Raw genomic sequence first — 18146 nt, 5'->3', positions numbered from 1 at the left:
ATTGCACTCTAAAGGTCTTGAAAATATGTCACCTGAATCCAGATAAAGTTCATCATGACTTTTAAAGCACTGAGACTTAAGGTAGCTGCAACTCATTTTTTTCTACTAGTTTCTAAGAAGCTTAGTTGGGACTCTGTCTGATGACTCTTAATGAGGCCACCTCTCTGCCCTTACCTTCCACTACATACAAATTGGGTATCTGAGCAAATCCACAACAGCCACATGTAAAAGTGCTGATGAAAGCTTTGGCTGGAGCTTGCCCACAGATATTATATAGATATGGCTTCCGGAGGCAGAGGAATCCATCTCTGTAACAGTAAACTATATAAATGTCATGGGTCTTGTGCACGAGTATGGATTTCTTTCTGAACAATTTAATGGAATGGCTTATAAAACTGCATTAATTATATTAGTGTGCCATCCATACCTATGAGAGAGTTTTCCCTTCTTTAATGCAAAAAAGTACGCAATTTTTAATCTTCACAATTCCTTCTTCCTGAAGCTGGAAGGCCTTCTAGTATCAAAGGCCACAACAGAAAAATATACACTTTTGAAGAAGTAGTATAAATGTTAATTCTGTGAAAGGGATGATATAGAAAGAACGATGGTATAACACAACCTCAGTGTGGTTATGAGTGCCGGACAGGACTGGGACTCAGGAGAACCGGGTTCTAGTCCCCACTCAACCAGGGAGTTTGGGCTTTGGGCCAGTCAAAGACTCTCATCCCAACCTACCTCACAGAGTTCCTGTTGTGAGGATAGGATTGAGAGGAGAAAGAGGATTATGTAAGCCACCTTGAGTTCCTTGAAAGGAAAAAGGCAAAATATAAATATAGTGAATGAATGAATGAGGTGGAGGATTGGTCTGAGATTTTGCAGATTTAGCTAACCATTGCCCCTGGTTGCCCCTCAGCTTTTGGCCCCACTGCCTTGCATCTCGCCGCTCAGTGTGGTTCCCTGGAAGCACTTCATTTCCTCCTGGCCTTAAAGGCAGACTACCGACTGCCCGATGAACGAGGATGGATGCCTATACATTTTGCGGCCTTCTACGACAATGTTGCCTGCCTCATAATTCTCTACCGAAAAAACACAGAGTTGATAGAAGTTGAAACACGATCTGAGTAAGTAGGAGGAAGACTGTCTAGGAAGCCCTATAACATATGGGCAGGGACAGCACTGTGGCTGCAGCTGCCTTCTTTTGATGCATGGACTCCCTTCACGCCTGTAATGCACAAAGGAATTCATGTGTTGATTGAATGTATGACGAGGAACATGAGCAAAGGATTCAGGTCTCCACCAGGTCTTCAGCTGTGGGCTGCCATGCCAGGCTGAAAACCAGAGGTGACTTTTGTCGGAAGCAGGACTTTGGCATTGTCTCTTTATACTTATCTCACTCACATGACTCCTAGGGACACTGGAAGGAGAATAGAGAGGGATACCTGCTTTCCTTCTTCTGGACCACTAGATCCCAGATCTGCCTCTCTTTTGTAGCCTGCTACTTTTAGGAAGTTGTTCTGTAGTCACTCTTACTTCTGGTTGCCTGCCTGAGCTGCTTCTGTAGGGATGCTACTCCTTTCCCCCAGTACTTCCCCTAAAGCACACAACTTTACAGATGGAATTAAGTGATGGATTTTCCAGTCCAAGTGTACCTTTCCTAAGAGATCATGTAAGACTTTTAAACCAAACTACAGCCTCTGCCAGAGTCATTTGTCCCCTGAAACTGGGACGCTGCCACCCTTGGGACTGAAGGGCCACACGGCAATCTTGTGTGTGCACTCTGCTAACAAAGAACTTCTACCTTAACATATTTGGCGGCTCAGCATGCCCAAAGGTAGGAGAAGTTAAAATCTGAGGGGCTAGGCTAGAAGGCCAGGCTCTTTTTGCTCAGACCAAGCCTGACCTCCTGCTGTCTGCCAGTTTCAGGCTTTCAAATATTATGTCCAGGGGATGAGATGTAGCACCGCAGTAAAGCACAGCTGCAGACAAAAGGTCCCACATTCAATCCCTGGAATCCCCAGGTAGGAATGCCTGTATTCAGGACTCCTGGAGAGCCTCTGTCAGTCCGTGTTCACCATTCTGATCAACAGTCTGACAAGAAAAACAAGGTAATTTCCTACTTGTTGAAGGGTCTGATATGTTGCAATGAGCCTTTCTGAGCCTGAAGGAGGCTGCAAGGCTTGCATATATGTGGGCTATGACAATTCACTATGTTCAAGAACATAGGAAGCTGCCTTACACTGTGTCAGACCATTAACCAGTATAACCCAGTTATGCTGACACTGGCAGTGGCAGCTCTCCGGGGTTTCAGGCAGGATGTCAGGGATCAAACCCGGGACCTTCTGCATGCAAAGCAGGGGCTCTGCCACCAAGCCATGACCCCCTCTCCAGGTTGAAGCCCTGGGGTCCCTGCCAGTCAATCATCCAATCCATTAGAGCAATCAGTAGTTTTAAGTGAAGTATGCAATCCTGTACAAATGCAGGAAGGCATTCATTCCTTTAATTCAGTGGTGAGTAGACTTCATCAGTAGCCTGTAAGTTTAATTTAGGCTTCTGTAGCTTGCAAAAGTTAATAGATGAAACATACTAAGGTTTTTTTGTTTTTGTTCTTACATTGCCTTACTTTGCACCCTTTCTCCTACAGGTATCACTCCACCCCACTTTTGCTTGCTGCTACATCTGGGGCATTGGATACCATCCAGTACTTGTTTTCTCTTAAAGCCGACTGGCTGAAAAAGGACGGTGAAGGAAATAATATCATTCATTTGGCAGTGCTGAACTTTCACACTGAAGTTCTGAAGTATCTCATTGAGTTACATAATCCAGATCTCCCAGTTTGGAAAACACTTGTGGGTGAGCATATGAATTCTGTTTCCTTAAAAGGCTGTTCTCTGATTCATCGTGTTTTTAATCCAGAAGAGTGCATCCCAAACTTCGTAAGTCATATTCATATTCCCCCAAAGAGGCTCCCCTGTGATGACAAAGGACCTCTTTTGACATGGTCTTCTCTGGGAGCAAGGTGCGGAGACAGTGCTGGTGTGCAGAGAGTGGCAGAAGCTGGAGAAAGCAGTGGAAAAGCACCTCCTGCCCCAACCGCAGCATCATTCAGAAGAAATCCTGAGTTAACACTTGGTGGCAGTGCAGGACAGTGCAGGCCAAGGAGGAAAAACCCTGACAGGCCAGCCACTTTATTAGCCCCCTCATTATCGATCAGACACAGCGTGCCAGGGTAGATTTGGAACTCACTTTTCCCAAAGCTGCACCCCATAGCCACAGACACAAATGACCATCTCCACACCCACAAGGAGAGTCCAACAATTGTGCTGTGCTTTTATGTCCACACAGAACAGATCTTGGTAGGGCCACTGAATCTTAATTGTACACTCAAGAGCAAAGCAGCCCAAAATACTTGGTATGACAACTGGGAACCATACAACATGGTTGAGAAAATCCATCTCTCTCCCAGCTACTGTGCAGAGTGTGGCTAAACTCAGAGGGGGCAGAGCATTCAGAGGACTATGCCACTGATCAGGGTGAGGGATGGGGAGGAACAGAACCCTTCCAGTTAAAGACAGAGGACTCGGGGTGAAATTTATGAGTTCTCACCTGGTTCTAGGCAGCACTTGTGATACTTGCAAGTGCATTTGTAAGGCCATGAAAAATGAGGCCAAGCACATAAATTAAATACTGGACTGTGTCCTTGGTGCTTTACGTATTCATGTGACCCTTTGCTAAGGAAATAAGTAATATAAGAGAACCAAAACTTGCAAAAACATGGTCTCGGATGCTTCCAAGTGGATTGGTAAACTATAATGTGATTAGTATAAAATATACAGAAATAGGCCTCACTGAGACCTGATTTACACCTGTAGCAGAATGAGGTGGGAATGACAGAGTGCTGTGGTGGTCGAATGGGCTGTAACACTTAAGATGGGTGGCTGGGAAGCCACTTTGAAGCCATTCCTTATTTTCCCTCTCTCTTTCCCTCATCTTTCCAAACAGAATTGGAGATATTTTTGCTTTCTTATAGGAAGACATTTTTAAAAAATTCCCCCACAGTACTTTGAAGTGGTGGAGTCCATCCTACCATATCCACATGTTACCACCTCATTCTGCTGCATGAGTAGGTCGCAGCTAACTGATACCCTGTTGAAATTGTTAGTATACTTCCCCCATGAGCTAAATACCAGGAAGTTGATACATGAGTAGTGAAAATGCCAGGATTACTAGAAATGTCTGAAAAGGGGAAATTTAGATACATTTCTGCAAAACAGACTCTCAGAACATTCTCCCCAGATTAGTTAAGGACTTCTAGGCTGTCCAAAAGCTGAAACATAACAAATATTTAACATGCATCTTGGTGATTCTTAGAAAAGTCTGAAAGGGAGAGATTTGTGCATGTTTCACTATTTGGGAGCAAACACTGGGAGTGATCAAAGTAGGTGAGCTTTGTAGCAAGGCTGTCTCCTGGGAGTGAGTTACTGGAGTAAATACACACAGTGAGTAAACAGAAAGTTCTGAATGGTACTGCTCTACAAGGCAATACAGGGGCAGATCTGTGTTTTTCGAACTGAATTTGTGGATTATTTGAAGCTTTCACACTCCCTCTTCGGTTTTGTCTTTACTTCTTTTTCCTTCACTTGGGCCTGTTGGTCACCTGATTCAGTTTGCCATTTTGTGGCTATTCTTTTTCTAATCTATGCTTCTGAGAACGGAAGGCCTTGTGAAAGGATATGGGATCTAGGAACACCCCCGTTTGTGAGCAAAGATCATAAACAGCTTTGGTTTCTTTTGACAGCTCACCTATTGACAGATGTCAAGAGAAACCAAAATAGAGCTTTTTTGGCCAAGGCCCTTGATGTTGCGCTTAGGCAGAAGGTTCCTTTCACAACACTGCCCCAGTGAAAGGCTCGCCATTTCAGACTTGTGTCGGTACACATCTGCACAAGTCCAACTAACACATTTTTAAATTTGAACAGGAGAATGCGTGCCAATTTCTTGCGCTAACCATAGCCTTAACAAGAAGGTGACAAACTGGTGACAGCCTCTCCAGTCTGCCCCTTGGGTGCTTTGAAGTTGCTGTCACTAGCCGTTTACCTGGAGATCAAGAAAAGCAATCTTGGAAAAAAAAAGGGGGGAGGGTTTAAAAAAAAAGCCATGGAGAGCACAAAAGGGCTTGTGTTTGGAGCAGGGAGGGTAGACATGGTGCATCCTGCTATGGAGACCCCTACGACTCCCATGGAAGGACTGAGCAGGAAAGGGGGGCAAGCACCAGTGAACCCAATGTTGATGGGCGCACCATTGGTTTTCCACAAACAGTGCACCCCGTATTTGTAGGGTGGGCTATCATGATGTGCAAACCTGCCCATAGTGTCCAGGTAATAGGACTCTAGAATAGATAACAGATACACATCTGTTCTATGCTGCTTCAGACAGCTTGAAATACATTATTTGATGCGCACGAAATGTAAATGTCCAAAACTTATTTTACGGATAATCATTAAGGGAACTGCATACATTTGCTATCTTTTGTTCCTCATTTAATTTGCCAGTCAGAGTGAACAAATGCACTGTGAACTGGAGTTATTGCAACACACACACACACACACTGCAGTATAATATTTTGGGACAACCCACCAGTGTCTTCAGAGAATTTTTTAAATTCTTAACAGGTATGTTGGATTGTGAGTCCTCTAAAAGGAAAGAGATGGCAGTTCGATGTTTAGAAGTACTGTGTCTCGCCAAAGAGAATTATTGGCACTGCATTTTGGAAGCAGGTAAGCAGACTATGCGTGAAGGATATTTTCATTTGGCATTCTTTATGCTGCAGGTTTTCATATACTTTATTGTACATCACTTAATGTCAACATAGATCATATTAAGAATGCGCCTTTTTGTTTTGCTCAGTTTAAAGGTGCATTTGACAAACTCCTTCAACCCCTTGGCCTTATCTGTGGCCCCCTTGCTCTCCCCACTCCCTCCTGTGGCCTTCTAAGTGAGTGAGAAACTTGAAGCAACCCACAGAATGTGGTGCTTGCAGAAGAAATGGCAACAGGCCGCTTGTTTTGTGCTGCATTGCAGGTACTATACCTTCGCTAATCAAGCTGCTAGAAAGCAAAAACATCCCGCTGGAGTGTCTCACCATGGGGGTGCTGAGCAACATCTCCACCCATGACTCGATTGCGAGAGCCTTTGTCCAGGCTGGAGGCATTTCAGTCCTGATTAAGCTATTGAGTGTGGAGGAACCTGAGCTCTTGTCTCGCTGCGCTGTTCTTCTGTACGATATTGCCCAGCTGGATGATAATCAGACCATAATTGCTGAACAGGCAAGTCTAATCCTGAGAATTCTGCTCTTTTTCAAGCTCCCTTCTCCTCCCACTTTAAAAAGTGAGGCAAATAAAAAAGGAAATGGGTGTGCATTCATAGGATGAGGCAGAGAACTGTTTTGCTGCGGGGCAGGTTCCATTGCGCATGGGCTTTGGTGCTCCATACAGCCCCAAGCACTCTGTAGGCATTCAGCCCATGCTCTGCTGGCCCCGATCAACAGGGTGGGAGCCAAACTGGCACAAGTCACCGCCATTAGTTAAATCCACTCAGCGGAGGGGAAAATAACTGGTTGAAAAGCCACTGAAGGCACAATCCTATACTTGCTTAGGCAGAAAAAAGCTGGCTGGGATTTAGGACTTTTTTTTACCCTAAACATACACGGGACTGCACCCTACATGATTAATACAGGTAGGGAGTTGGGTGCTGGTTTTAGTTTCATTTTGGCTTACTTGTGCCCTTCTTTAGTTGTAACAAGAACTTGTCTGTTAATATTAAATAATAGTCCTGTTCAAAGCTCGTACTTGTCTTCTGTCTCAAGAGTGGTAAATATGCAACAGGAGTCAGACATAAGAAAGTATATTCTCCCCTCTGTGTCTCTTTCTTTTCCTGCATTCTCCTCTGGAGTGAATTCATCCTCCCTTGTGCCCTCATTTGACAAGCACAGTGCAATAGCAGTCACTGGACAATGTCTGCCTTTTATTGTGTGTAAATCGTTCAGAGACCAAGCACAGCTGAGTGAATGGTATACATTTTTAAATAAACTACTCTTAATTGTAGCTAATATTAGTGGTAATAACAATGATCCTTGGCCACTTCAAACCCCCATGCCAGATTTAGGCTTCCATAAGGTTGTTAATTTGCTGCATCTACTTATGATTTCACAGGAGAATTGAAATCCAAGTGCTACCTGAAGAACATTTCCTTTCCTGATTTTCCCCCCACATAACCTCTAGGGGGTGTCCTAATTGGGGGGATGTCTGGGTTGCTACCCCAGTGTAATGTGTGTCCTAATCTCCTATCTGCTTGAGGAGTATGAGATTTTTTGCTGGAGTTATGACGTGCGTTTGACCTGACCATGCATACTCTTTAGTTCTTTATACTTATACCAGCTGGACACACTTAAAATACAAACAATACTCGAAAGTTTACATGAAAGAACCGCTACAGATTCTTTAACTGCAGTTCAAGGTCCTAAGTCCAAAAGCTTAAATGGCAAGGGAGCAAATATGTATCTTTCCCATTCATATTTAGTACTTTCTAATTTTTAAAAGACAAAAAGACCCCATGCCTTGTACAGCTAATGGAAAGGATAGTGTGTGGACAGAACTCCATTCTAAACAAGGAATGCTCTCCCCAGGGAGATTTGCCGGGTGCCTTCCCTACTTTCTTTTGGCACCAAGCATAGACCTTCCTTTAAAAAAAAAACATTTTAATAACTAATTGTCACAGACCTTTGTTTTGTATGCTTTGCTGTATTTTATTGTTGCTTTTAATGTGTTATTGGTTTTATTATGTTTTTATGGTGTTTTTATCTCACGTTTGTAAGCTGCCCAGAGGTGCTGTGGCACACTTGGGTAGTGTACAAATGTACAAATGCTCTAAATAAATAAATAAATAAATAAAATAAACTTGTAAGTATACCTGCCTCATCAGTTGGCCAGTGAAGCTGACTTTCAAGAATTTTCATAGTATAGGCAAAGTATGGTACAGATGATGAGTTGGGAGCTGTGAGCTGATTTCCATGTTGGAAATAAGCTTTTTTGTACTTTTGACTCACTTATTTCTTTGGTGGAGAAAGAAAGTGTCACTCTGATGAGTAAATGCAACTAGCTACCTAACTGATCATTACTGTCCCGCTGTGATGTGTCTTCTAGTTGGTGGTTTGATCTGAATTGTGATTTATTAAACTGTTCTTGATGTTCTCATGCCCCACTTCAGCCAACAGGAAGTCTTCACTGCCTGACAAACCTTTTGTTAACGGAAAAGCCCTTTAGCAGGAGACTTTTTTTTTCAAGGTTGTTGTTGTTGTTGTTGTTATTATTATTATTATTATTATTAGAACATTTCTATGCCGCCCCTTGCCGAAGACTTTTGCTGAATCAGACTTACTGTCAGCTGTTTGTCACTGCATAAGTAACACCCCCCCCAAACCCCCACAAAGTACTCATAAATATATATTTGCTTTCCATAGGGTGGCATTCCTGCTCTGATTGATCTATTACAGCACAACATAGAAGATCTGCTAGTGAATGTCATCAACTGTATCCGAGTATTATGCATTAATAACAGTGAAAATCAACTGAAAGTGAAAGAAGCCATGGGCATTGAACCCATAGTTCATTTCTTACACTCAGAGTCAGGTAAAAATAATAGAGGGGGCCTTTACTGAAAGCCATTGGCTTTTTATGAAGTTATAACTGAGCATGGCAATCAGTATAGATATTTTGCTTGTTTTGCAGAGATTCATTTTGTACAGTTTATTATTATTATTACTATTATTACTATTATTATTATTATTATTATTATAACATTTATATGCCGCCCCTTGCCGAAGCCTCGGGGCGGCTTACAACACAATAAAATACATTGAAATACAATATAAGATAATAAATTACCATTAAATACAAAAATACAAAAAATACACTGAGTTACAAACATAATAATATAAAATTAAAATTATCAGTATAAAATAAGTAAATAAATAATATAGGAGGAGAAAAGAGAAGGAAGAAGAAAGTTGCCCTGGCCAGATCATATATTTTAACAATTAAAATGATGTTTAAATAAAAAGGTCTTTACCTGGCACCGAAAAACCAGTAATTGAACTGAGTTACATGGCTACACATTGGATACCCTGGTTTGAATCAAGCAGTTGCAGAAAAGGTTCTGCAATGCTAAGAGTGCGCTGTTCTATCCAGCACTCTTCCCCAGTAGTCAGGCAGGTTCAAGAGAAATGCCAGCATACTTTAGCTGTTCTTACTGCTGCCTTGGAAGCAGAATTTAGAATCCTGGGAAAAACCTGCACAAAGGCTGGAAAGCCATGAAATGATGGTGAGGTAGGAAAAAGGGCTGGGTCCAGGGAAATAGCATATGATGACCTGATGGCCTTCACAGGGCCAGATTCTACTCCTCAGCCCTGAGGTTCTGCACTGTTGTGCTAGATCATAGTTTAATAGTGTTAACAACACAACTCAGTAAGCCTTGGGGTTGTGCACTCCCCTTTCCCACATCCTCTTCTGGTATAACTAGATAAGCTTTCATTTCTGTTCTAGATCAATTGAAGCTTATTATGTCATCAGAACATGGACAAACTGGTTAACTTAATTCTGGTTAATTGAAATAGACCAACTTCAAACCACAGTTTTTGAAGCTAACTTGAATTAACTAACCAAGGATTAAGATTAAGCACAATTTGAAACTCAGCATGCTAAGCAGTGGTCAATCTAAAACAGAAGCTTCTGATCTTCTAGTGACTGCACTGGAAAAGAATTATTATTGCATGATAACAGTACAGTAATAGATCCTTTATTAGAAAAATACCAAGGTTGTAATATCATTCTTATGATATTAAGAAGATGGGTATGGGTGCATTAAAGTACAGTGGTACCTCAGCTCATGAACGCCTTGGTTCATGCCCAAATCGGGTTGCGAACAAAAATTTCATGAAAATTTTGACTTGGGTTGAGAACTCTGCATTAGGTGGCAACGAAGATCACAGCCATCTCCCCGCCGCCCCTGAGTGGGGAGATGGCCACGATCGCAGTTGTGTTCGTGTAGGGAAGACGTGCATGAGCACGGCATGCTCCTGCAGGAAAGACAGACGCGATCTTGGCCATCTCCCCTTCCCCCAACTGGCACAATCGCAGCCATCTCCCTACTCCCCCAAGTGGCAGTTGTGCCGGCTGGGGAAGGGGGAGATGGCCAAGATTGCGCCTGTCTCTCCCTCCCCCAGCGTGTCCCGTTCGCATTCGTCTCTCCCTCCCCCATTGTGTTCCGTTTGTGCCCGTCTCTCCCCACCCCAGTGCACCGGGATGATGGGTGCATGCAGGGATGACAGGCGCAATCTCGGTCGTGCTGGGAGGGTGGGGAGATGGCCACACTTGTGCTCGGGGTGGGGGGGGATGGCCGCAATCTTTATTGTCACTTTGCTTCACATTTTTCTGATTAAAAAAAAAACAGTTACAGAATGGATTAACCTTATTTACAAGAACCTTATGGGGAAATTTAACTTGACCCATGACCAATTTGGGTCATGACCAGAGTCCTGGAATGGATTAAGTTTGTGAGTCAAGGTACCACTGTATTAGGAAATAGAGATATGAGTTATACTTTTATTCACATCATCACAATTCTCACTGTAGGATAGATTATATATTTACAGTATATCACAGAAGTTTAGACATTGATGGCTGTGTGTTGAGTTATTTTGAGGGACAGCAAATTTACACTGTTACACAAGCTGCATACTCACTACTTTACATTGTAGCAAAGTGTCATTTCTCCAGGATTGTCTCATGAAAAGATATAATAAAATATTTACAAAATGTGAGGGGTGTACTCACTTCTGTGATATACTGTATGTTCCAGATGTTTTTTGAGGAAGACATTTCTATGGATAAAGGGAATATACAGCTTTCAAATCATGGCCTTGGCAAGGTATAAAAGACAGATCCAGCATAATATAATATCATTGTATTTAAATACTCTGTTGATACATATTGGGGAGATCATATTAAGGAATTAAAGGATTATTTTCAAAACTCTATAGATATAGTAACAAATGACTCTTCCAAGATGCATTTAAGGCTGCCAGCAAGCAAGCACTCAACTCAGCAGCCTGTAAATAGAGGATACGTAGAATCACAGAATAGTTGGGTCGGAAGGGGCCAAGAAGGCCATCAAGTCCAAGCTGCTGCTTGATGCCAGATATACCATCCCACTCAGATAACTGTATAGCTTCTTCTTGAACATCTCTAGTGTGGAAGAGCACACAACCTCTCCTGGTAGCTATTCTTAACCTAATGAGTAACTTAATTAAAACAAATTTGTAAATAAAACAGAGAATAATAGCTACTGATAATGATGATGAACATGGCTGGTTTTTTAAAATTCTGCCTAAAGATGTGCTACTGGCAGTAGCTTCAGCAGCAATTGCGGAACTTGCTCGTGGGAATATGGAGATGCAGAACGCCATAACTGAGGCAGAAGTCATTGGCCCACTAGTTGAACTTCTTAGAGGAAGGAAGATAAGTGTCCAGGTGAAAGGTGCAATGGCGATTGAGGCACTCTGCGAAAGGAACACTTACATCCAGATGAGATTTCTAGCCAAGTCCATCACAAAATTCCTTTTAAAGCTCCTGAAGGCAAGTATTTGTTTCATCTTCTTTGGGTTTGGTTTCACATGTGCATAATAATAGAGCAGGCTGTTATGTGGCATTGCTGAAGATCTTCCAAGTTTGATCCTCAATGTTTACTGACAAGCCAGTTCCGTAGAGTCCAGAGGGACTTGCTCACTAGTAAGGATGTCACTTGTATTGCTTGGGCATATAGTCCATGAAGTACAGCTAGCAAACATTGTTTGTCCAATTTGCAGGCTTTTCACCTGAAAGTAAAGGAACAAGGTGCTGTGACACTCTGGGCCCTGGCAGGGCAAACCTTGAAACAGCAAAAATTCATGGCTGAACAGATAGGATACAACCTGATTATAGATATGCTTCTCTCGCCCTCTGATAGGATGCAGTGTGTGGGTAAGTGACTTTAAAAAAAAAACAACACTCTTCTGCAACCCACTGCCAGCTCCAGGTTTTGGAGGACTCTTGGGCAAGACAATGGGTTCCCTCCCTTAGTGAGTCCACCTTCTCATCATCATCCATCGCCAGCTGCTCCTGTTCCTCCTCATTGTGGCCTCGGCCTTGCTTGCCAAGGCAGAGCAGGGATGAGCCAAGAGCAGCATCTACTGTTCCGCCTTTTCACCACCACTGTGGTCTGGAGCAGACGGAGAGGCAGGTTGTGATGGCAAAAAGACATTCCAGAGAACTCTTGTCAATGGGCCCCAGCTGGGCTGTGGACCTCCAGCAAGTGTCCGACCATGATGTCAGCTCTGCTGCAAACATGCAAAGAAAACCACAAACACAGATGATTCTAAAACACATGTATTGCTTTGGTCATTTCACAAGGAGGTGAAGCCGTCATCGCTCTTAGCAAGGACAGCGAAACTCACCAGAATCAGATATGTGAAGGAAATGGAATTGCTCCTTTGGTCCGGCTGTTAAGGAGTGGAAGGATAGCAGACGGCACACTGCTCAGTGTCATCAAAGCTTTGGGAACCATGTGCATTGGTTTGTAGACTTGTTTCTGCTCAAGTTAAAAAAATGAAAGGGTTCTAAATCAGAATAATGCAAGAAGTGTTGGAAGTATTTCTCAGTGTATTATGTATTAGCACAATAGAGAATTAGTCCATTAGTTAGCAAAACCGCCATTGGGATGACCTGTCCAAAATAAAAAATAAAAAAATCTTGTTCCTAGGATAGGCCTACACTGTTGCAATCTACAATGCCATGCACAGTGCCAGTCGCTAGCTCACTAGCAGTGAGCCCACCTGCTCACTACTTTGCACTGCAAGTACCAAAGTGGGGATGAGGGCATCAGGAAGATGCGCCGTCGTTATTTGTTTTTCGGCGCCAGGCTAAGACCTTTTTATTTAAGCAACATTTTAAATGCTAAATACAATTGAATTTTATCTGGCCAGGGCGGCTTATTTTATAATGTGAGTTTTAATCAAGATTATTTTATATGGATTTTAACTTGTTTTATCTATGTTGTAAGCCGCCCCGAGGCTTCGGCGAATGGGGCGGCATAAAAAATGTTTTAATAAATAATAAATAATAATAATAAGTATTGGCAACTGAGCTGCACTTGGCCCAGTAAAAGACACAGAAGTAGGATTATATTTCTCTCCACTGATGCCCACCTGGATTTGGCACTAACCAATTCCTTGGAATGGCAGGACACCAGCAAAGCAGCCTAAAATTTTTTGGCAGACCGGGGCTGAGAATATCTAGGTCAGAGGCAGTAACCTTGTGGGCCTGTAGGCACATGTTGAAATCTGAGATGATGTCTTAGATGCAGCCATAAACTGGCTGCCATGGGTGGGCACACTTCGACAAAAAATGACAAATAACATGCTACGTGGTATTCATGGAAAATTAAAATGGCAGTAACTAGATGCTCCTATTTCCTCTTTGGACACAATATTGGGCTGCCAGTAAAAGCACGCAAACTTATTTTAAAATGAAAATGTGGGTGGTTATGGTGTAATCAAGGGAGGTGGCACCAAGAAAGGTGTTCGGGACACATTGGTTCCTGCATGACCAATATTCCCTGCACTCACAAAGTTAAATCAGTTTGCTTGTGCTAGCGTTCCTTTTCTGGTCTTGGTTTCAGTTTGTTTATATTCTTTATCTGTGATTCCCTGCCTGACTTTCTGGACCTTACAGGTGAAGCTAACATAAGCAATCCAGTCAGCCAAGAGAACGTGGTGGATGAAGGGGCCTTGCCCATACTGGTTCATTTGCTTAAAACTCACAGTTCGCTTCAGATAAGGGTAGGCTTTAATTCTTAACCTTGCAGACAGAGCACTTCCTGGGTAGGCTTCAGTGGGACTTTTAATTCGGCACATAGTAGAAAAAGAAAGGTTCACTGCTGGATGCTGAAGAAGCCAGCTGCCGATCAGTAGCTAAGGGATGTGGGTGAGAATTATGTGACAGCATTCATGAAAGCAATGTGCTAGAATGAGACCCTGCGCAGCGGCCTGCTGGGGCAGACCAAGGGTCCACCCAGTCCAGCATTCTGCTCACACAGTGGCCAAACAGCTGCCCACAAGAAGGTCGCGAGTGCAACCATGCCTCCCGTCCATTTTCTCCAGTAGCTGGCGTACACTGGCTCACTGCCTCTCCTACTGAAAGGCATTTAGCCATCAAGCCTAGTAGCCTTTTCTGAATTTGCCCATTCTATGGATAAACACATGGACATAATGTCATTACGCCAGTCCTTAAAGAAGAGCTGTTATGTCAGGAAGGGGGCTGCCAGCAAAATCAACATCTATACCAGTGACATGTTAAGAGGTAGTCTACTAGGGGTGGCACGCCAACTTTGCCATTTAGGGCCCAACATCCCTGGGAGGCCCTCTGCCCCACCCCCCAGCAGTCCCTGGCGCTTGCTGAAATAAAGGCACAGTGGCCCTGAGGAACTCAGCTGCACCTGAGTCAGCCCCTGGGTTAGCTGGCCTTTTGTCCACATATGCGTCCATTCTTGCTGCCCCTTGCATCTTTCTGCTACAGGTCTTTTCCCCCCCTGAAATCTAATGTCCTCCTCTCCCCTGCCCTTATGTCCCTCTTAACAAATAGGGATGACCCTGTGACACACAGAGAGACAATAGTGCATAAATAAACAAATACCAATTCATATGTTATGGTTGTCTTGTGGTACCCTGATGGGTCTCAGGTCTTTTCAGTACCTAACGCCACCCTCAATCCCCACATCTAGAACTTTCCAATGCCATCAAACTCACCTCATGCAACCCTCTCCACCCCACCACAGTGTCCAATTATAAGGCACAGGGGTGGGAAAGCTCAGTTATAACAAGGCATGGTTCTGTGTGATGTTTCAACACAGGACACAGGGAGAGAATTAGAGCTTGGGATATTGTTTTGGGAAGCAGCCCCCAAAGGACTGGTTCCACCCTAAGTACTTTCTAAAAAGAAGAATATCTTGAGCCTCTTTATTTGGTATGAAATTTACAGCTATTATCAACAGTATGCACACATGGAATGGTCTTGCAGAATCCATTTGTGATCGGGATGCAGCAATATATACATGCTCATCTTCCTTGCTGTCCCCACCTGTGACTGAGGCACAGGGATGAGGAACTGTCCATTCTCCAGAGAATTAAAGTAGAGATTCTAGCTCATTCTGAGTTCTAGTAATAATAAGATTTGTGTTGTTTATTTCTAAGTATGAATGATACAGAAATGCTAGGTGTTGCTTTTCTACAGGAGCTTGTTAAATGCTCTAATTCTGGCTTTGCCACAGAACTGAAATGCAAGCACCACATGAGGAATATTTCCTTTCCTGCTTTTCAGTACATATTTCTAGGTGGTGCAGTGCAAGTTCAGAAGTAAAAAAGGGGGTTTCACGTTTATGAGCAAGTACTATATTTTCTTGCACTAAACAAAACTTGCCAAAAGTACTGTTTTAGAAACAGAAGCAAAACAGGAGGGTCACATCATCATCGAAACATTCCATATATATCCATGAGCAGGAAATTACAAGCATGTGATAATTTCTTCAAGGAGGAGCAATTATTAGGTGTTTGCTCTCTGCAATGTAGCACACATTTTGCAAGCTTTAAAGTGCCAGGAGCATGAGCTTTCTTGAAGCTGAGCAAGTTGCCACCTGGCAGTTTTCAGCTATACTACATTAAACCTATATTTTCTCTTATTTTTAATTTGTTCTCCCATCCAACCAAATATTTAGGTTGAAGTTGCATTTTCTTTGGCTTGCATTGTTTTAAGGAATAGCAGTCTGCAGAGTGTGCTGCAAGAGAAGGAAGGTTTTAATTACTCTGATGTCCTGGAGCTCCTTCATGCACCAGATAAGGTACTGGCATTAGTGGAGTATATAATTGTGCCAATTTATAGGAATGTACCTGACACTCCATATATTTCTGCAAAGCAGTCAACTGCCAGTGCCCTGTTGCAAATCCTGCCCCCAACACTTCCTCCTTTATCTCAGGGGAGGAACCAGAGCTATGCACACATGCCTTTACATGTATTACTCTGCACCCACTATTAGTATTAAAGGGACAGAACACAAATAAAGAGATTCATACATATCTCTGAGCTGGCACAGGGATCTTGGGAACTGAGCACGGTCTCTGCAGTTCTGCACTAGTTATAATAATGGCTAAAAACAGTGTTTTTGCAAACTTCATATGCATATATATTGAACCTTATTTGCCAAATAGATTACTGTCTGCCCTGACTTGGTCTTTCACTCTTTGCTAGATCTTACTTTTTTCCCATTTCTTGGCCTTTTGGTCCCATCTTGTAAAAAAAATATGGCCTTGCCCTTCTTTCTCCATATACTGTAAACACATTTGTTAGTCTTTAAGGTGCCACAAAGCTTTTCCACTCTTACTGCAACTGTTCTAGCTTGCTGGGCATTGCTACCCTTTTGGAATTAAATAGCACAGGTGGGGGGGATGTGTTTTAAAAAAATATTTATATTTAATAATCAAGAACATTCATGACTTTCTCTGTTTGAAGGATATCTGTCTACGGGCAGGATATGCTATAGCCCTTTTTGGCTATAATAATCCCAGCCAACAGTTATTGATCTTACAGTCTGGACCAATTTCACTGACAATATTTGAGCCTTTTCTAATATCAGAAATAGAGACAGATAGAGCAACAGCTGCTTTTCAGGTAAGGTAAAGACACCTTAATATTTGCCTAATTTCCACAGGACTTTGTAACTGGGAGAACTGGTTTCATCCAATGGTTTAGCATAGGAACAAAAATGGTTAGACTCCCATGATGTTGGAAATAGGGAAATGCAAAATGTATGAGACCTAATTAATATGTTATGTCAAAATGTATCCTTGATTTCAGATTGTTGTACTAGCCAGAATTATAGTTGATATGGATCAAGTTAGTTTGTCTGCAAAAGGAGTTTCTATATTGGTTGAACTGCTGTGTTCAGAAAAGCCAGCTACTCTAGTACTAACAGGTACCCATGCTTTGAGAAAATTTCTTCAGTGCTGCATGTTTATAAAATCTTAATCAATTACTTTGATAATTGCAAAGTAATTTGTTAATTACTTCTGATTAACATAGCAGGACACAATTCTTTATCTAACGTGTCTCAGACAGGTATGGGGAACTTAGAGCCCAGGGGCCAAATCCAGTTTACCTGGGATCTAAGTCTGCTCTCTGGGATCCTGTCCCATTTCTTCCACCACTGCCTCTTTGTTGATTTTCCAGCTTTTGTGCAGTCCCCACTTTTTTTTTTAAACAGAAAAAAACATAAATACAACATATCACACCAATAACAATGTTGTTGTTGTTAGTCACAAAGTCGTGTCCGACCCATCGTGACCCCATGCACAACACTCCTCCAGGCCTTCCTGTCCTCCACCATCTCCCGGAGTCCACCTACGCTCACACCAACTGCTTCAGTGACTCCATCCAGCCACCTCATCCTCTGCCGTCCCTTCTTCTTTTGCCATGTATTGTTCCCAGAATTCCAATAACAATAGTGCATAACATAAACACAATAATTAAAAAGTAAAGTGCACCCACCACCCTGGAGACCAATACTACCACCTCTTAATTCACATACTATAACAATTAATAATACATAATATTCTTCAATTATATCCATACCCCCTCCAGAAATTCATATAATCTTGCTTAGGTTTACAATCTTTGCTTTCTATCAGTACTGCTTTTACAAAATCTTCCCAAATTTCATTATATTTATTTGCTTTCATTAACCTTTTTTACATTTTTATTTCTGTCATCAGTTTATCATTACCACATTCCATATTTCATTATACCATTCATGCCTTTGCAAAACCCAATTCTGTTTCCAATATTTAACTATCACTAGCCTAACTGCCATTATCAAACTTAGAATCAATTCTTTCTTAGCTTCATTCTTGCTTAGCTTTTGTGCAGTTTTGACCCAATTCTTAATAGTTGAAATACCTATTCAAAGGTTTAGTTCCAAGTTTTGACTTTGGCCACACCATTTTTGCCCTA

General features: G+C 42.3%; 1 protein-coding gene across 1 annotated transcript in view; it reads left to right on the top strand.

Moving 5' to 3' along the window:
- The window catches only part of ANKAR (ankyrin and armadillo repeat containing), a 41117-nt gene that overhangs the window by 14932 nt on the left and 8039 nt on the right, over positions 1–18146 (top strand). The window contains exons 8-19 of the mRNA XM_044427071.1: positions 914–1121; positions 2642–2850; positions 5670–5774; positions 6079–6323; positions 8516–8684; positions 11446–11687; positions 11918–12071; positions 12501–12662; positions 13821–13927; positions 15859–15981; positions 16650–16808; positions 16995–17112. Of these exons, the coding sequence (XP_044283006.1) occupies positions 914–1121; positions 2642–2850; positions 5670–5774; positions 6079–6323; positions 8516–8684; positions 11446–11687; positions 11918–12071; positions 12501–12662; positions 13821–13927; positions 15859–15981; positions 16650–16808; positions 16995–17112 (2001 nt within the window). The remainder of the gene's footprint in view (positions 1–913; positions 1122–2641; positions 2851–5669; positions 5775–6078; positions 6324–8515; positions 8685–11445; positions 11688–11917; positions 12072–12500; positions 12663–13820; positions 13928–15858; positions 15982–16649; positions 16809–16994; positions 17113–18146) is intronic.

This window comes from Varanus komodoensis, unplaced genomic scaffold (assembly GCF_004798865.1).
Source record: "Varanus komodoensis strain SLA01 unplaced genomic scaffold, ASM479886v1 scaffold18_1, whole genome shotgun sequence".
In the NCBI taxonomy this organism is placed as follows: domain Eukaryota; kingdom Metazoa; phylum Chordata; class Lepidosauria; order Squamata; family Varanidae; genus Varanus; species Varanus komodoensis.
This window is presented reverse-complemented; position numbering and strand designations above follow the sequence as displayed.